Source organism: Rhinopithecus bieti, unplaced genomic scaffold (assembly GCF_001698545.2).
Source record: "Rhinopithecus bieti isolate Rb0 unplaced genomic scaffold, ASM169854v2 scaffold_20892, whole genome shotgun sequence".
NCBI classification, from domain to species: Eukaryota; Metazoa; Chordata; class Mammalia; order Primates; family Cercopithecidae; genus Rhinopithecus; species Rhinopithecus bieti.
This window is the reverse complement of record NW_016810602.1, coordinates 2,259,189-2,276,731: the sequence shown is the minus strand read 5'-3', so window position 1 is coordinate 2,276,731 and position 17,543 is coordinate 2,259,189. Positions and strand designations below refer to the sequence as shown.

At 43.3% G+C, this 17,543-nt stretch overlaps 1 protein-coding gene across 2 annotated transcripts in view; it reads left to right on the top strand.

Moving 5' to 3' along the window:
* Positions 1-15,815, top strand: part of MTHFD1 (methylenetetrahydrofolate dehydrogenase, cyclohydrolase and formyltetrahydrofolate synthetase 1) — a 78,421-nt gene extending 62,606 nt beyond the window's left edge. For both annotated transcript variants that reach the window (XM_017892403.1, XM_017892404.1), the window contains 7 exons: positions 613-654; positions 4,090-4,190; positions 5,314-5,491; positions 9,649-9,756; positions 10,617-10,769; positions 14,133-14,226; positions 15,573-15,815. In XM_017892403.1, the coding sequence (XP_017747892.1) occupies positions 613-654; positions 4,090-4,190; positions 5,314-5,491; positions 9,649-9,756; positions 10,617-10,769; positions 14,133-14,222 (672 nt within the window). In that variant the 3' untranslated portion in view covers positions 14,223-14,226; positions 15,573-15,815. The remainder of the gene's footprint in view (positions 1-612; positions 655-4,089; positions 4,191-5,313; positions 5,492-9,648; positions 9,757-10,616; positions 10,770-14,132; positions 14,227-15,572) is intronic.
* Positions 15,816-17,543: the final 1,728 nt, after the last annotated feature.

Here is a 17,543-nt window from a genome sequence, read left to right as displayed (position 1 = left end):
AGTTCCGGCATCTGCCCAGGGGTCCCCCCTTTCCCCTTCCCCCCCCATTGATCCGGGCCTTTTTTTTTTTTTTTTTTTTTTTTTTTTTTTGAGACGGAGTCTTGCTCTGTCACCCAGGCTGGAGTGCAGTGGCCAGATCTCAGCTCACTGCAAGCTCCGCCTCCCGGGTTCCCGCCATTCTCCTGCCTCAGCCTCCCGAGTAGCTGGGACTACAGGCGCCACCACCTTGCCCGGCTAGTTTTTTGTATTTTTTAGTAGAGACGGGGTTTCACCGTGTTAGCCAGGATGGTCTCGATCTCCTGACCTCATGATCCGCCCGTCTTGGCCTCCCAAAGTGCTGGGATTACAGGCTTGAGCCACCGCGCCCGGCGATCCGGTCCTTCTTATCTCCTTAATTCAGGTCATAGAGGTCTTCCACGCTGCTCAGAGCAGTCGTTTTTGTCTGTGCTGTGTGATTGGTCACATGCCCTAAGTCCTTAGGGCAGGAAATCTTATACTGCTGTACAGTCTGCAAGCATTGCAGCCTCTTGCCTTTAACACATGACAAGCACCGTTTTAAGCTAGAAGATTTAAATAGGAAATGCCTCTGACCCTTGTTTCTTTTCCTTTCAGGTCACTGCTGGACTGCCTCTTCCCAAGGCTTACATAGAGGAGGTAACCTCAGTTATTTCTCATCACGTGTCCTAGAAAGCACCACACCTTGAATCAGCAGCATTTCTCCACCTGGCCCGTGTGGAAATGAATGGGTTATTGCTGTGACCCAGGGTGCAGGGTGCCAAAAGGCCTGCAGTGTGCTGAGTAGTTACATTAAATGAGTAGATAGGGAAGATGCGCCTCACAAAACAGAATTGTCCTACATAGGGTGTCAATAAGCCACTGTCCTAGACCAGTGGTTGCTGCTCAACAGCTGATTTTGACCCCGGGGACATTTGGCAATGTCTAGAGACTTTTTTTATTATTACAACTGGAGGTGAGGAGTGCTACTAGGATCTAGTGGGTAGAAACAGAGATGCTGGCTAAACATCCTTTAATGCACAGGATAGCCCCCTACAACATTATCCAGCTCAAATGTCAGGAGTGTGAGGCTGAGAAACCCTGTCCTAGAGTAATAGCAGTTCCCTTCCATTGTCTTCCCTGCATTGGCTGGGTAAGTTCCAAATGCCGTTCAGATCAGAAACAAGTAGAGACCTTTTTTGAAATGGCTTCTCCTCTCCAGATTTAAATCGATATTAAAGGGCCAAGATATATGGTCAGGATTCTGGTGGTTTTTCTAGACAAAGCTTCCTGGATATTTATAGCATCAAACAGGAAGCTAGAGAACAACTGTGAGCTCAAACCTTTTCATATTTATGTCATTTACCATCAAAGAAACATCTCTAAAGCCAGTTTGGGGTGGTTACAGGAGAGACAGGCCATCAGATAAGGTGGCAAGGTCACCTGCTGTCACTGCTAATTCAATTTTTCTGCCTTTTTGGAAGGCTTTTAAATTATCAAGCAACACAGGGTCAATGTTCAGGCCCCAAATGAAGTATTTCAAAACTGGCTAGAAAAAAATTGCTGGTACCTTGAGTCTGCCTGTCTTCTGAGTTATGGTTTGCCTTTTATGGTCATTTGTCTGATTCACGCGTAGGAGGGGAATTCACAGTTCTGGCCCTCCTGCCACCCCACAGCCTTTCCTGTGTCTAATTACAGTGACTGCCCCTAGCTGGCCCAGCTGGTGTCTTCATTTAAGAAATTCTGCTTATTTAAAACTGTTCTTGATCAGCCTTACATATTAATTGGTTTTCATATAAAGAATTAGCAGTGTTCTTTAGAAGCTCAAATAAATCATAATCTCAGTTTTCAATTATTAAAGGAAAAAAAGCATAAATCATATTTGTAATGAATCTAGTTGTTTTCCACCTTTTATCCTACCCATTTCTGCTCTTTTGGTATCCACAAACATTACTGCTGGGTTTTGCTCATGATTCAGTATATGTATTTTATAAGACTTTTATTTTAAAATATTTAATGTATTGTTAAGCCTACAATAGTAATATACCCTTTGTAAAAAATAATAAACAAACATTACAAGAATATAATGTATGTGAGTTGAGTCCCCTTACCAGTTCAGAGCCTATTTCTCAACATTTAAAAAATTATCATGAATTATACACATGTATTTTTGTGTTTGTCCTAAAATGGAATAATTAAGCTCTCCATGGTTTTGCACCTTTAGTACATCTTGGACAGGTTCCATGTTAACACAGATGGGTCTCACTTTCATAACATCTGCATGATAAATATTCATTGAGTGTATGTATTGTAATTCATTGGCCCAGTCCCCCTTGGAGGAGATTTATGTTTATAATTTTCCAATGCTACAAGCAGGGCTGCAGTAAACATACTTAAAGGTACATGTCCTTAATTGCTTCCCTTTAGTTTGTAGTACTTGGTTTTTGTTTTTTGTGTTTTTTTTTGTTTGTTTTTTGTTTTTTGAGACGGAGTCTTACTCTGTCACCCAGACTGGAGTGCAGTGGCACAATCTCGGCTCACTGCAAGCTCCGCCTCCCTGGTTCACGCCATTCTCCTGCCTCAGCCTCCCAAGTAGCTGGGACTACAGGCATCTGCCACCACGTCTGGCTAATTTTTTTGTATTTTTATTAGAGACGGGGTTTCACCATGTTAGCCAGAATGGTCTCGATCTCCTGACCGCGTGAGCCACCGCGCCTGGCTGGTTTTTGTTTTTTTTTTGACAGACAGGGTCTCACTCTGTCACCTAGGCTGGAGATCATAGGCGTGATCATACCTGCAGCCTCTAACTCTTGGGCTCAAGCAGTCTTCCTGTTTCAGTCTCCCAACTACCTGGAAGAACAGGAACATGCCACCACACCAGGCTAGGTTTTTAATTTTTTGTAGAGACAGGGTCTCCTGATGTTGCCCAGGCAGGCTGGTGTCAAACACCTGGGCGCAAGTGATCCTCCAATCTCAGCCTGCCAAAGTACTGGGATTACAGGTGTGAGCTACCACATCCAGCTCGATTTTTTTTTTTTTTTTTTTTTTTTTTTTTTTTTTTTGAGATGGAATCTTGCTCTTTCTCCAGGCTGGAGTGCAGTGGTGTAATCTTGGCCCACTGCAACCTCCGCCTTTGGGGTTCCAGTGATTCTCCTCCCTCAGCCTCCCAAGTAGCTGGGACTACAGGTGCCCACCACCACACCTAGCTAATGTTTATATTTTTAGTAGATACGTGGTTTCACAATGTTGGCCAGTATAGTCTCAATCTCTTGACCTTGTGATCCACCCACTTCGTCTCCCCCAAAGTGCTGGGATGACAGGTGTGAGCCACCCCACCAGACCCGGCCTTTTTTTTTTTTTCATTAACTTTACAATTGTAGAGACGGGGGTCTTGTTATGTTTCTTAGGCTCATCTCAAACTCCTGAGCTCAAGTGGATTCTCCTGCCTTGGCCTCCCAAAGTCCTGGGATTACAAGTGTGAGCCACTGGGCCCAGCCACTGGCCTGATTCCTAAAGACAGTATTTATCTTATTTCTTGCCTTCATTCACAGCCGAGTTCATTAAAACCTTTGAAAACATCACTGCTTACTTCATATTTCCTAGCAGTATTTACGGCAGCCATATAACGAATACCTCTTCTGTGCCAGCCACTATGCTGTTAGACTCTGTCTTCTGATGGAAGGGTCTGTGCTGTGCCGAGTAGAGTCAATTTGTATTATCATACCCCTACGAATACATGAAATCTAAAAACACAATTTGTAAATATAATTTGGGTAAGGGTAACTAACTCGTTTCAAAGAGCAAATAAGCTATAATGTTATGGCATAATGACAGCAAATATACCAGCACTTTTTTTCTTGAAGGCTGGGAAACAAGCACTACTCTAGTGTCAGGCTGGAGTGAAAGCTGCAATCCTCCATAGCATCCACTCACTGCACTGGAAGAAATACACCAAGGGACCTTCTCTTCTTTCTTGGCCTCCTTGTCCTGACAGTGAGTGGCTGCTGGCTCAAGGAGGTTGTTTGCCTTTGAAGAAGAACCTGCAGTGGTTTTCAACTCTCTGATCTCATAGACCTTTCACTGTTGTTTTTATAGAACCTGGAGCTGGTTGAAAAAGGCTTCAGTAACTTGAAGAAACAAGTTGAAAATGCCAGAATGTTTGGAATTCCAGTAGTAGTGGCCGTGAATGCATTCAAGTAAGTGTAGAGTGTAAGAGAAAAGGATGAATGTGGAAAATCTCTTGGAGCTGATTGTACAGCACTGCTTTTAGCTTTATTTTGTTTTTCAGTTACTGCTATTAGTTATAGCCTGCGGTTTTAGCCAGCACCATGACAGGCACTGTGTACGTCACAGCGGGCTCACCACCTCGCCCACCGAGGGTCCCAAAGTCAGATTCAGCTCCTGTGGGCCCTTTTCCTTTCCACTGGGGGAAGTAACACACAAGCCTGAAGTTCGGTGTTCCTTTTTCAACTTTAGAGGCCTTTTATGCTAACAGAAGGTCATAGGCCTATAGTGTTCCATTATTTTACTAGATCTGGTGGGATGTTGTCTTGACAAAGAATTGGGCATATTACACTGGAAGGGGTCATGCAAGAACTTGTGTGGGTTGTTTAGGTATTGCACTGGTGGTCAGGGTTTTGTTATAATGGCCTCACCACAGTAGAATGGGAACCAAAATTCTTCTTTTTTTTGAGACCAAGTCTCTCTCTATCGCCCAGACTGGAGTGCAGTGGTACGATCTCCGCTCACTGCAAGCTCTACCTCCCAGGTTCATGCCATTCTCCTGCCTCAGCCTCCCAAGTAGCTGGGACTACAGGCGCCCGCCACCATGCCTGGCTAATTGTTTGTATTTTTAGTAGAGATGGGGTTTCACCGTGTTAGCCAGGATGGTCTTGATCTCCTGCCCTCGTGATCCTCCCACCTCAGGCTCCCAAAGTGCTGGGATTATAGGCGTGAGCCACCGCGCCCAGCCAGCAGAATTCTTAAAAGCTAATATTTACTGATTCCTTGTGGAGTGCTGGGAATTTTCCAAGTACTTTACATGGATTTACCATCTGAGTCTCATGATGTCCCAGTGAAATAAGTGCTGTGATTATTCTCATATTACCCAGGTGGAAATTGAGGCACATAAAGCTTAGGTAACTGGCCAAAAGTCACCAGCTCATAAGTTTTAGACCTGAGATTCAAACCCAGGCTGAATTTCTTAGTTAGTGTTCGTTTTTCAGTGGGTGATTCACATGAGGTTTAATGGCAAAAAGAAGACAGACTGTGTCTCTCCAGCTATTTTCCATGCTTTCATATGAAGTGCTTCCTTTACAGGACAGACACAGAGGCTGAGCTGGACCTCATCAGCCGCCTTTCCAGAGAACATGGGGCTTTTGATGCCGTGAAGTGCACTCACTGGGCAGAAGGGGGCAAGGGTGCCTTAGCCCTGGCTCAGGCCGTCCAGAGAGCAGCACAAGCACCCAGCAGCTTCCAGCTCCTTTATGACCTCAAGGTGGGTGATTTGCTGTTTGCAAAAAAAAGAAAAAAGATGAAAAGGGCACAATGAAATTTCTGTGTGGCTACTTCTATTAGAGCCCCATGCTTGGCAGCTTCAGCCTTGTGGTTTGATTCCCACGTAGATGAGTTACATAGCCACAGCCTGGACTACGACCTGTAGACAGCCTTCTTTTTATTTTTGAGACAGAGTCTTGCTCTTTTGCCCAGGCTAGAGTACAGAGGCATGATCTCAGCTCACTGCAACCTCTGCCTCCTGGGTTCAAGTGATTCTCCTGCCTCAGCCTCCTGAGTAGGTGGGATTACCGGCGTCTGCCACCGTGCCCGGCTAATTTTTTTATTTTTTTAGTAGAGACGGGGTTTCACCATCTTGGCCAGGCTGGTCTCGAACTCCTGACCTCGTGATCCACCCACCTCAGCCTCCCAAAGTGCTGGGATTACAGGCGTGAGCCACTGCGTCCGCCCAGATAGCCTTCTTATAAACATATGCCATTGCTCACTTATAGAGGGGATTTAAGCAGGAATACCCCAGGGTGGAGGGGTAACCGTTGCTCATATCCTAACTTTGAAAAGTGTCAAAGTACAGGTGGCAGAAGAGAAGGTTACGTATAGACCAAATATGTAATTCACTGTAGCCTTTAACACAAGGCACCAACCATGTAGCAGATTGGTAAGGGGCTGCATCGAGCTTACAAAATTTTTCTGATGGCTTTTCAGTAATGAGGGAAAGAAGTGTGCCCCCAAGCTCACTTCCCAGTAAGGTGCTGCCTCAATTTCAGGGTCCTCACATGCAAAACCAAAGTACTCCAGGAAGCTTCATCATTTTTTCCATCACTAAGCAAATTAAATTACACCTGGTCTAAGTAGAGCCCTGTTTATGATACAATAAAGTTAGTTCAGGAAAAGGTTGTTCTTATTATAGGGTTGTGTTTTGTTTTCATTTATCTGTCCAATGTATTTCAGGATGTGATGTGACATTGAGTAGTATGGAAACAACAATTGGAAACTTTGTTAGGAATATGAGATATATGCTGTAGTTAATTTTCCTATTCTCTAGGCTAGTTTTTGGCTTGGTTTTTTTTGTTTATTTGTTTGTTTTTTGTTTTAAGACAGCATCTTGCTCTGTTGCTCAGGCTGGAGTGCAGTGGTACAATCATGGCACACTGCGGCCTCAACCTCCTGGGCCCAAGTGGTCCTCCCACCTCAGCCTCCTGAGTAGGTGGGACGACAGACATGTACTACCAAGCCTGGCTAATTTGTTTTATTGGCCGGGCGCAGTGGCTCACCCCTGTAATCCCAGCACTTTGGGAGGCCGAGGCGGGTGGATCACCTAAGGTCAGGAGTTGGAGACCAGCCTGGCCAACATGGTGAAACCCCATCTCTACTAAAAATAAAAAAAAATTAGCTGGGCATGGTGGCAGGTAGCTGTAATCCCAGCTACTTGGAAGGTTGAGGCAGGAGAATCGCTTGATCCCGGGAGGCGGAGGTTGCAATGAGCTGAGATCGCACCACTGCACGCACTCTAGCCTGGGCAACAAGTGCGAAACTTCGTCTCAAAAAAAAAAAGTTTGTTTTATTTTATTTTTCTTGTAGTGACTGGGTCTCCCTATATTGCTCAGGCTGGTCTTGAACTCCTGGGCTCAAGTGATCCTCCTGCCTCAGCCTCCCAAAGTGCTGGGATTATAGGCATGAGCCACTGTGCCTGGCCTGGCTTGGTTTTTAATAGATAATCATAGACTTTCAAAAATAGCCCTGAAAACTAGAAGGAATAAATTTATTACTCTTGGGTTTTAGTGTTCTCTTATTTGTCTTTGCTCCTTGCAGATATAATACACTTACAGTTAATTAACATTGACATTGATATTCTCCTGTTGAGCTTTGGTTTTATAGACAAGTTTTAAAATCTGTTCAGCAATATCTTTTTAGAAAAATGCCATAAACATAAATTTGTACACAAATGCAAAGCATTTATAGGCACCCTCTCCACGCTCCCATGCATAGCACCCAAGACTGGAAACCCAGTCCTTGAAAACCAGCAGGAGACCTGGAAGAGCAGGGACATTTGGACTTTAGAACCCATTTCTACTTGCAACTTTTATCCATTCTGGCAAACAGGAGGCTGCCACTTTTTGTCTTACTCAGCGCCTGCTAGTCTTAAATCACCCTTCAACCAAAGTGCTTTTGCTTCAGAAGTTCTAAATGTGCCTTGGCATTTATAGAGCTCCAGTTATGAGATGCATATGAAAATAATCTGTTTCATCTTTATAAAGTCCTTATTGAAGATTCACTTTATTCATGTCCATTATACAAAGCCCCTTTATAAATTATCACTGTTTAGTTCAAAAGGAAATTTTGTTTTTATAGATATAGATTATTGCTCCTTTTAAAAACAAAACTTGGCTGGGCGCTGTGGTCACGCCTGTAATCCCAGCACTTTGGGAGGCTGAGGCGGTGGATCACCTAAAGTCAGGAGTTCGAGACCAGCCTGACCAAAATGGTGAAACTCCGTCTCTACTAAAAATATAAAATTAGCCAAGCGTGGTAGCACATGCCTGTGATCCCAGCTACTTGGGAGGCTGAGGCAGGAGAATCGCTTGAACCCGGGAGACAGAGGTTGCAGTGAACTGAGATGACGCCATTGCACTCCAGCCTGGGCAACGAGTGCAAAACTCTGTCTCAAATAAATAAATAAATAAATAAATACATAAATAAAACCCTGCCTAATATGTTCTTTTAGCTTTAGTTGCTAGGGAGTATAAAGCCAGATATATTGCCTAATTTTTGTAATTTCCTCATCCAAATTACCCATGAGTAGCTTCCCTTCTCATTTCCTTTAGGCAACCTCTCCCTATGCTGTTCTCTCTGAATCTTAATGCCCTGAACTAGTCTACACAGCATTTAAGAAACCAGCTCCACTTCTCTGAAGGCTTTGCCCCAGAGGAAACAGCCCATGGGGCTGAGCCCTCACCAGCCAGATCACTGGTCTCTGTCCACTGCACTGTTTGCTTCAGGTGCCACAGAAAGTGGACGCACCCAATGCGTGTTGATCATGTAAATCACTGGGTTGTTTTTTCCAATACCTAGGTGATTTTGCTTTCATGACTATTTCCTAATTCCTGGTGCTTGCACTTAATTGTATTAAGGGTAGCATCTGCCTCTCATATACAAACTGGGAATTATGTAGATGGACATTGGTTGTCTTGCTTCATAAACAGTGTCCCCAGATCTGGTTTGACAGGACTGATCTCCAGTATTAGAACATCTACTTTTTAATTTTTATTATTTAAAAATTTTTATTTTTTAAAGAGACAGAGTGTTGCCATGTTGCCCAGGCTGGTTTCAAACTCCTAGGCTCAAGTGATCCTCCTGCCTTGGCCTCCTCCCAAAGTGCTGGGATTATAGGGATGAGCCATCATACCCAGCTCGAACATCTACTTTTTATTTATGAAGAAATAATTATTCTTGGGTAGTCAGCAATCCTGTTTATGATGTACTTAGCAAGAGATTTTAAATATGTACTTACATAAAACCTTACTTAATATATATTAATACATGTGTGTATCTATGTCTATATATATGTATGTATATATATATGTATGCATATATAGATATAAAAACTTTACCTCTGTGGGACATTTTCACTTATAAAATCTGAGGCTTGATATTAAAAGAAAGTGTTCCTGGCCGGGCGAGGTGGCTCACACCTGTAATCCCAGCACTTTGGGATGCCAAGGCGGGCAGATCACCTGAGGTTGGGAGTTCGAGACCAGCCTGACCAACATGGAGAAACTCTCTCTCTACTAAAAATACAAAATTAGCTGGGCTTGGTGGTGCATGCCAATAATCCCAGCTACTCGGGAGGCTGAGGCAGGTGAATCGCTTGAACCCGGGAGGCAGAGGTTGCAGTGAACTGAGATCGTGCCATTGCACTCCAGCCTGGCTGGAATTCCATCTCAAAAAAAAAAAAAAAAAAACAGGAAAGACAAAGTGTTCTTAACCCAGTCAACCTCAAACGATTTGCTTATATATATATATTTATGTAAAAACCATCTTCTGCCCCTTTTAGGGACTCTGACCTAGAATGTGGCTATGTCCTAGTTAAATGTCCTCACATGTGTCCAGTCATGGTGTCACCATCTCTTTCTTGTGCTTTAGCTCCCAGTCGAGGATAAAATCAGGATCATTGCACAGAAGATCTATGGAGCAGATGACATTGAATTACTCCCTGAAGCTCAACACAAAGCTGAAGTCTACACAAAGCAGGTAGATTTTTGGTTAGTTTGTCTTTTCAACTCTTTGCAAAGCAGGCCTGGAGTCACAATCTCTGGGTCCTCCCAGCCCTGGCAAGTACCCATTGCTTCACTTCTGTGGGTGGCAGCCTTCTCTCTTCTGAAATACTGGGTTTGGATTAGGCGGCACAGTCCCTGGTTCTTTATTTACCCATAGGCGGTATATGAATGTGTAGAAATCCATGAGGAAATACAGAATGTCTTATCAAAATATTGAGAATGTCTCCAGTTTTTGTTTTTTTGTTTGAGAAAAGGTCTGGCTCCATTGCCCAGGCTAGAGTGCAGTGGTACAATTTCAGCTCACTGCAGCCTCTGACTCCTAGGCTCAAGCGATCCTCCCACCTCAGCCTCCTGAGCTGGGCCTACAGGCACACACCACCACACCTGGCTAATTTTTGTGTTTTTTGTAGGGATGGAGTTTCGCCATGTTGCCCAGGCTGGTCTCGAACTCCTAGGCTCAAGCGGTCTACCCGTCTCAGTCTCCCAAAGTGCTGGAATTTACAGTCATGAGCCACTGCACCTGACCCTCTCCAATTTTATTCTTATATCTACTCGAAACTGTTATTTTAAATTGGTTTTATGTTATTTCCATAGATGGAAATAAAATATTCACTTGTGGACTACAGTTGTGAGTACATAACCGCCTCACTCAACAGAGTTCTTTTTTTTTTTTTTTTTGGCATAATAAATAAGCTGGAGGACAGCAAGGTAAAGATGTATATAAAGGGAGTTGGATGTTTCAAATAAATGGAAGGAAGAATCCATGTAATCACAGGGCCCAGATGGTCATTGCTGTGTTGTCATCTTTTCATTTGTCTTCCCTTCTTTCCCCAGGGCTTTGGGAATCTCCCCATCTGCATGGCTAAAACACACTTGTCTTTGTCTCACAACCCAGAGCAAAAAGGTGTCCCTACAGGCTTCGTTCTGCCCATTCGTGACATCCGTGCCAGCGTTGGGGCTGGTTTTCTGTACCCCTTAGTAGGAACGGTAAGTGTGTGCTGCAAGGGAGGAGCAGGCGCATCTGCACTTCTTGTCTGAAGTGTGTTGCTGAAACCATCAAGCAAATGCCAAGTGAGCAGAGTTCGCTGCACAGAAGAAAATTGGAATCAGGCCTATTATGATTGCTGTGGATCATAAGCTATAAAGCAGGACCTATATAGCTCTTGCTGTGGACCATCTTGGTGTCAATTCAAGAATGATGCCATGACTACTCATACTGAATAAAAAATTCTGTTTCCCAGGGGCAGTATGCCCTTCACTGAATCTAGGATGATCCCAGTTGATAGGCTGGGGTAGTGCTAACATAATCACAGTTAATGTTTATTGAGAGCCTTACATAGATTAACTCAGTCCCCCAACAGCCCTAGGAGGTAGGGACAGAGGTTTTATACCCCCAGGGTCTTGCTGACAGGCCTAGAACTTATGCCTGAAATTCAGCGGGTTTATTATTTTTGAGTAAGGAATTTCCCCATTAAAAAATGCAAATGGGACCCTTGAGATATGAAAGGTGAGGTTGCTTATTTACACTTCAAGGTGAATGAGGTATCCAATGCTTTCTTATCTTACAGATTTTATGCATATTCAAGGAAGAATATTGCCAACTGGGAAGCAGAGGGGAGGGATGCTTAAGGACATAATTATAGTTTGGACTGACATTGTTCCAAGGTTAACATGGATCCTGAATCTAGGTTATCCCCTAAATCTGCCCCGTATCCTATATCTACAGATTATACTGCCATGCAAGATAGGATTGAAATATTAAACTAAACCAACACACATGGAAAAGAAACCAACATATCTCCTTTTGCATTTATGTCATTCTTTCAGTATAGTAAGAAAGTGGTAGGAGGTGGCATTATAGAGTGGAAAACATAGGACATTAGAGCTGAATCCATTTTCACCTCTTCAGATCTTGGCCTTGGGCAAATTATGAAAGGTGAGAGCCCTGCTGCCCTCAGCTCACACTGTAGGGCAACATCATCACATCACAGTGGTGCTTAGCACAAATGCCTGCATCTCACTGCCTCCTTAGTCCTCTAGAGAGCAGGAGGCTTAGCTTTGCTATGATGTACATCAGTCTCCAGGATTTGTAGAAATCCCCTTTGGTAGGAATGTTCCACCATTTTTATCCAGCACCTTGAATACTGCAGAAATATGTGGTGTTCTTTTTGGAGAAGTTGTCAGCAACTACCAGCTGAAAGAGGGGTAGCTGTACTCTTTCTTGTCAGTTTTGATCTTCACATGAAGAGAAGGATAACAGGAGAGGTGAAAGCAAATCTGGAAGCAGCCAGGCCGGTAAGAGTCAGGCTGTAAGGTGGAGAGAGACACAGCCTGCCCAACTCAAGACTTTCTCATTTAGAACAAAGTATGCGGCAGAGGCCTTCAACTTTAAGTTGGACCAAGATGTTTCCACACATGATCAAATGGTTTAATCATTATTCTAATACCTTCCAGTTGCCGTTGGGGCCTTAATAGGACTCAGATTATTTGAATATTTTCTATATTAATTCAAAGTGTGATGGCTTCTTTTCAGAACTTTATATCTAGGTTCATACATGTGTGTACACATAATATTTTCTTTTTTTGTATATTTTCTGATTATCAGTGACCAGTGTTTAGGAGGGAAAATCCTCTTGAGGAACGAGTGAAAATATCAAAAATCCTACTCATCACTGTTTGTGGAACCATCTTTAGGGTTTTCTGCTGACATGTACATGTATGTCTACAACAATGGGCATGTGTCTTTTATCTTTATAATGTCATCTTCTGGTTTTTCTGCTGGGTCTAAGGACCCATCCTTTCCTTTCTCCTACTTGTCTCACACCTAGCACCTCCTTACCTCTTACATGATATGAGAATATAAACCAATTGTCAGATCCCTATAATGTGTTTTGGGGAATATTGACTAGTACTCAGAAGTCAGTCAGAATGAGGTTTTCTAAAGTATTGATGATGTTTTGTGTTACAGAAGATGGCTCATTGTTTTTTAATAACCTTTTTATAGTTAAGTTTTAGAAGTAACCTAAGCTGTTTTCCTGTCTAGATTTAATTTGGAACTTGTGTGTATTCATTATATAGGACATTGTTACAGATAAAAATATACTGAGTTTTCACTTGTAAGCCATACATATTTGCATCTAAGTAGAAATTTGTCAAAGCTGAGTCTTTAGAACAGCAGTGAGTACAAATATAATTTGTAAGCATTACAAGTTTAGTTTTAGAAGGCCATTTTGGGCCAGTAAGAATAGTGATTATAAAACCATCTAGATTATGTACAAAAGTGTCTTGGCCCAAGTTAAAGGATACTAACTCCTATCGTCGTGTTGCTGAAGCAAAAATCACATGGGCAGCCCAGCTAGCAAGACTGAATAAAACAAAATTTAAAAGCAGACAAGCCCCGCACCTCCTTTTGGTCTTGCAAAGCGTGAGCTGAGAAGGTGAGTGAGCAACTTCTCCACTCCCCAGCACTCACTCTTGTAAGGTGAAGGTGGAAACACCTCCTGCTACTGCTTGTGACCACATGGAAGATGACAGACAAGGCTGGCATTTGGTTTGCAGAAGGACATGAGGAATCGATTTCTTTTTTTTTTTTTTTTTTTTTTGAGATGGAGTCTCGCTCTGTCACCCAGGCTGTAGTGCAGTGGCACAATCTCGGCTCACTGCAACCTCTGCCTCCCAGGTTCAAACAATTTTCCTGCCTCAGCCTCCCAAGTAGCTGGGATTACAGGCACACGCCACCATGCCCAGCTAATTTTTGTGTTTTTAGTAGAGACCGGATTTCACCATGTTGGTCTGGCTGGTCTTGAATTCCTGAACTCAGGTGATCCACCTGCCTTGGCCTCCCAAAGTGCTGGGATTATAGGCATGAGCCACCATGCCCGCCTGGGATCAGTTTCTAAGTCTGAGTTTTTTAAAAGGATTAGTGACTTGATTTTTAATATGTAACAAGAAGAATACCCACTTTATTGACAACTATAAAATGATGTTCTATCTTTGTGCCTTGGGCTTTCTTTCTGAAGGAAAAGTGAAAGTAAAGATAACTTTACGTTTATTTTAGACATGGCCTCACTCTGTCACCCAGGCAATGGGATGATCATGGCTTACTGTGGCCTCAATCTCCTAGCCTCAAGCAATCCTCCTGCCTTAGCATCCCAAGTAGCTGGAACTACAGGCACATGCCATCATACCCAGCTAATTTTTTATTTTCTGTAGAGGTGGGGATCTCACCATGTTGCCCAAGGTGGTTTAGAACTCCTGGCCTCAAGTGATCCTCCCACCTCAGCCTGGTATTACAGGTGTGAGCCACTGTGCCCAGCTTTAGTTTATTTGTAATGCTTTTTTACATCCTAGATGAGCACAATGCCTGGACTCCCCACCCGGCCCTGTTTTTATGATATTGATTTGGACCCTGAAACACAACAGGTGAATGGATTATTCTAAACAGGTAAGTTGTTACTGGGTAAGAATTTTGCTTTTTTCCTTATGTAGCTTATTTATGAATTATAGAGCTCAAACTGACGCTATAAAAATTCACATTCTAATGCTTTCAAAACATTTCTTTTCAGACTTCCCTGAGGGGAGAGGGGATAGGAATGAGAGTTGGCAATAACCAATGAGTTGAAATATTTATATTTCAACACATTTTTGGAAGAAGCGCAGCATGGCTTGTCACAGGTTGACAGTGTAGGAGAGAAAACTGCTGTCTAATAAACTACAGAGGAAACTACAGGAGGCATTAGACTCCCTCTGCTGAAGCCCCAGGAGGCTTGGGGTTCAGAGTTGATGACACATTGCAGGTCAGGAACAGCTGACGGTCTATATACTCTGAATAGGGAGTTAGAAGGCAAGAGTTAGTCAATGTCTTAGGAAGTATAATAGAAAATAGAAGGAAATAGGACCAATCTGGAAGTTCTTAGGGCCTTAGGTGAAAGGGCCCTGAGTACCGACTGCAGTGAGTGACGTTGCATTGTTTGATATTTTTGAAATTTCAACAGGATGTGTCTCTCCTTAGGCAGGTCCTTGGGGCTGAAGAAGCAAGCTGCAGTGTGCACTTATATTCTTAGACACGTCCTGTTGAAATTTCAAAAATGTCAAACGTGAAAATCCTAACATCTTTCTCCAGAGAATAAAAAAGTGGCTTGCCTATGAAAAAAATGAGAACTAGACTTAACACCCGTCTTATTGGTAATAAGAAGCTTTTAGGCAATGGAGGAGTGTCCTGTAAGGTCACAGGGAAGATGACCTTCAACATGTGCTCACACCTGACTGAATCTATCTGGATGTTTTCAGACATGCAAGGGTTTGCCGCCCCACATCTCTTCCTAAGAAGTTATTTAGCAATGTACTTAGCAAAATGAGGAATTAACCAAGAAAAAAGGAAGACATGAGTTTTGGGAAACTGAAGCCTCATTTGGACATTAGTGAAGGGGCATTCTGACAAGCATGCAAATGACCTAGAGTTACAAATCCAGTGTGAAACAGGTTGGGGAAGCACCTGAGAAAGACTAGAAAAAGCTAGAAAAGACAAGGATATCAAATGGTCATAGTACAAAACAAAAGCTCTTGCATTATTTGAGAAAGTTAAGGTACAAGTAGAAGCAAACTGTAGTTTGATGCTAGAACACTATTCAAGTCCATTTATGGACATGTCCTAGAAGAGCTGGTGGCGGGAAAGCATGTAAATGTTAACAACTTTGGCAATGTGAGTGGGTAATGGTGCAGTATGGAAGGAACAGGAAACATTTCAGTGCTTAGAGAAAACATTTATTTCTTGTTTGTTTTTCTTTCCAGATCCTCATCCATCTTCAAGAAGCTACTTTGAAAGTCTGGCCAGTGTCTATTCAGGCCCACTAGGAGTTAGGAAGTATAAGGAAGCCAAGAGAAGTCAGCCCCTGCCCAGAAACTAATAGTAGGAGTTTCCCCGGAAGTCATTTTCAGCCTTAATTCTCATCATGTATAAATTAACATAAATTATGCACATGTCTATTTACTTTAGTGATGTTCCACAGAATAAAAGGAAATAATTTTGCCATCTTGGTGTTGCAATATGAATTACAGCCTTAACAGACTGTGCCACAGGTCTCTGCCATCCTTTGTGAGCTCATTTGTCAGGTAGACCCTTGGGCTGAAGATGCAAGTTGCAGTGTGCCTTTTATGATACTGTTGTGTTTAGAGGGAAACGTATGCATGCTTATGTATTTCTGAGAGGACACATAATTCAGGGGACCTCCTGAGAGGGTCGGGTTGGAAGCTGATGACTTACCTTTTTATCTTATACCTTTCTATGTTGTTGAAGTTTGTTTTTCTACCCTGAGGAAGTATTGCTTATACAAGTTTTTGCCTGAACTTCCTTGGAATTCCCATTTCTGTCACAGCTTTAGCACTCTCTATGTTTAGAGTTCTCAAGAAGGATGGTCATACAGCACGAGCCTTAGGTGAGCCTCGCCTCTGTTGGTGCAGCAAGTATTCATTGAGTTTCTTCTAAATGCCTGGGCTCTACCCTTCCCTACAGACTTCCTTTTTTTTTTTTCTTTTTTTCTTTTCTTTTTTTTTTTTGAGACAGTGTCTCTGTCATCCAGGCTGGAGTACAGTGGCGCGATCTCGGCTTACTGCAATCTCCATCTCCTGGGTTCAAGCGATTCTCCTGCCTCAGCCTCCCAAGTAGCTGGGATTGTAGGCATGAGCCGCCATGCCTGACCCAGACTTTCTTTTTCCTAAAACATTAGGTTGGTAAAAACCACAATTACTTTTGCACCAACCTAATATCTTTTTCCTCCTCTTCTGGCTGGGCGTGGTGGTGGCTCATGCCCATAATCCTAGCACTTTGGGAGGCCTAGGTGGGCGGATCACTTGAGGTCCAGAGTTTAAGACCAGCTTGACCAACATGGTAAAACCCTGTCCCTACCAAAAATACAAAAAATTAGCTGGGTGTGGTGGCAGACACCTATAATCCCAGCTACTTGGGAGGCTGAGGCACGAGAATTGCTTGAACCCAGGAGTCAGAGGCTGTAGTGAACTAGGATCATGCTGCTACACTCCAGCCTGGGAGACAGAGCTAGACTCTGTTTAAAAAAAAAAAAGAAAATATTTTTTCCTTCTCTTCTTGTTCTTTATCTTCTATCTCTGTTCTTCCTCTCCCATTTGTTTCCTTCCCTTTTCCCCTCTGTCTTCCTCCACTGGATCCTTCCAGAGGATGCTGCATCTCACTGGTGCCAGTGCTAAACCCTGCTGATGTTGGCAGAGCAGTATTTTTCCCAGTGACCTTGGTTTTATTATTTTTAATTCCCTAGGTCCACATCAATGTTGTAATACAGTCAATTTTACAGTCCACAGAAATGAAGCAGTGCCTTGAGAGGCATATGGCAAAGGGGTCACAATGCAGAGCCCCAGCTCTATGGCGTAGAGCCTCACCCACCTCCCTGCCTTCACATCCTCACCATGGAAATAGGAGCACTGTTGGTACCTACCTCGTGAGGGTGGTTCTGGAATTACTCAAACACATCATCTAAGATGCTTTGTACAGGGCCTGGCACATTGTAAGCACTTGTCAGTTCCCGTTGCAAAGCATCATCCAGGCCCTGTTTGCACAGTTGTTGCTTCTGGTACTTTTTTTTTCTGCCGGGGGTGACAAGAGTTGTGCTTTGTTGCCCAGGCTGGAGTGTAGTGGCGTGATCTCGGCTCACTACAACCTCTGCCTCCTAGGTTCAAGCGATTCTCCCGCCTCAGCCTCCCAAGTAGCTGGGATTACAGGTTCGCACCACC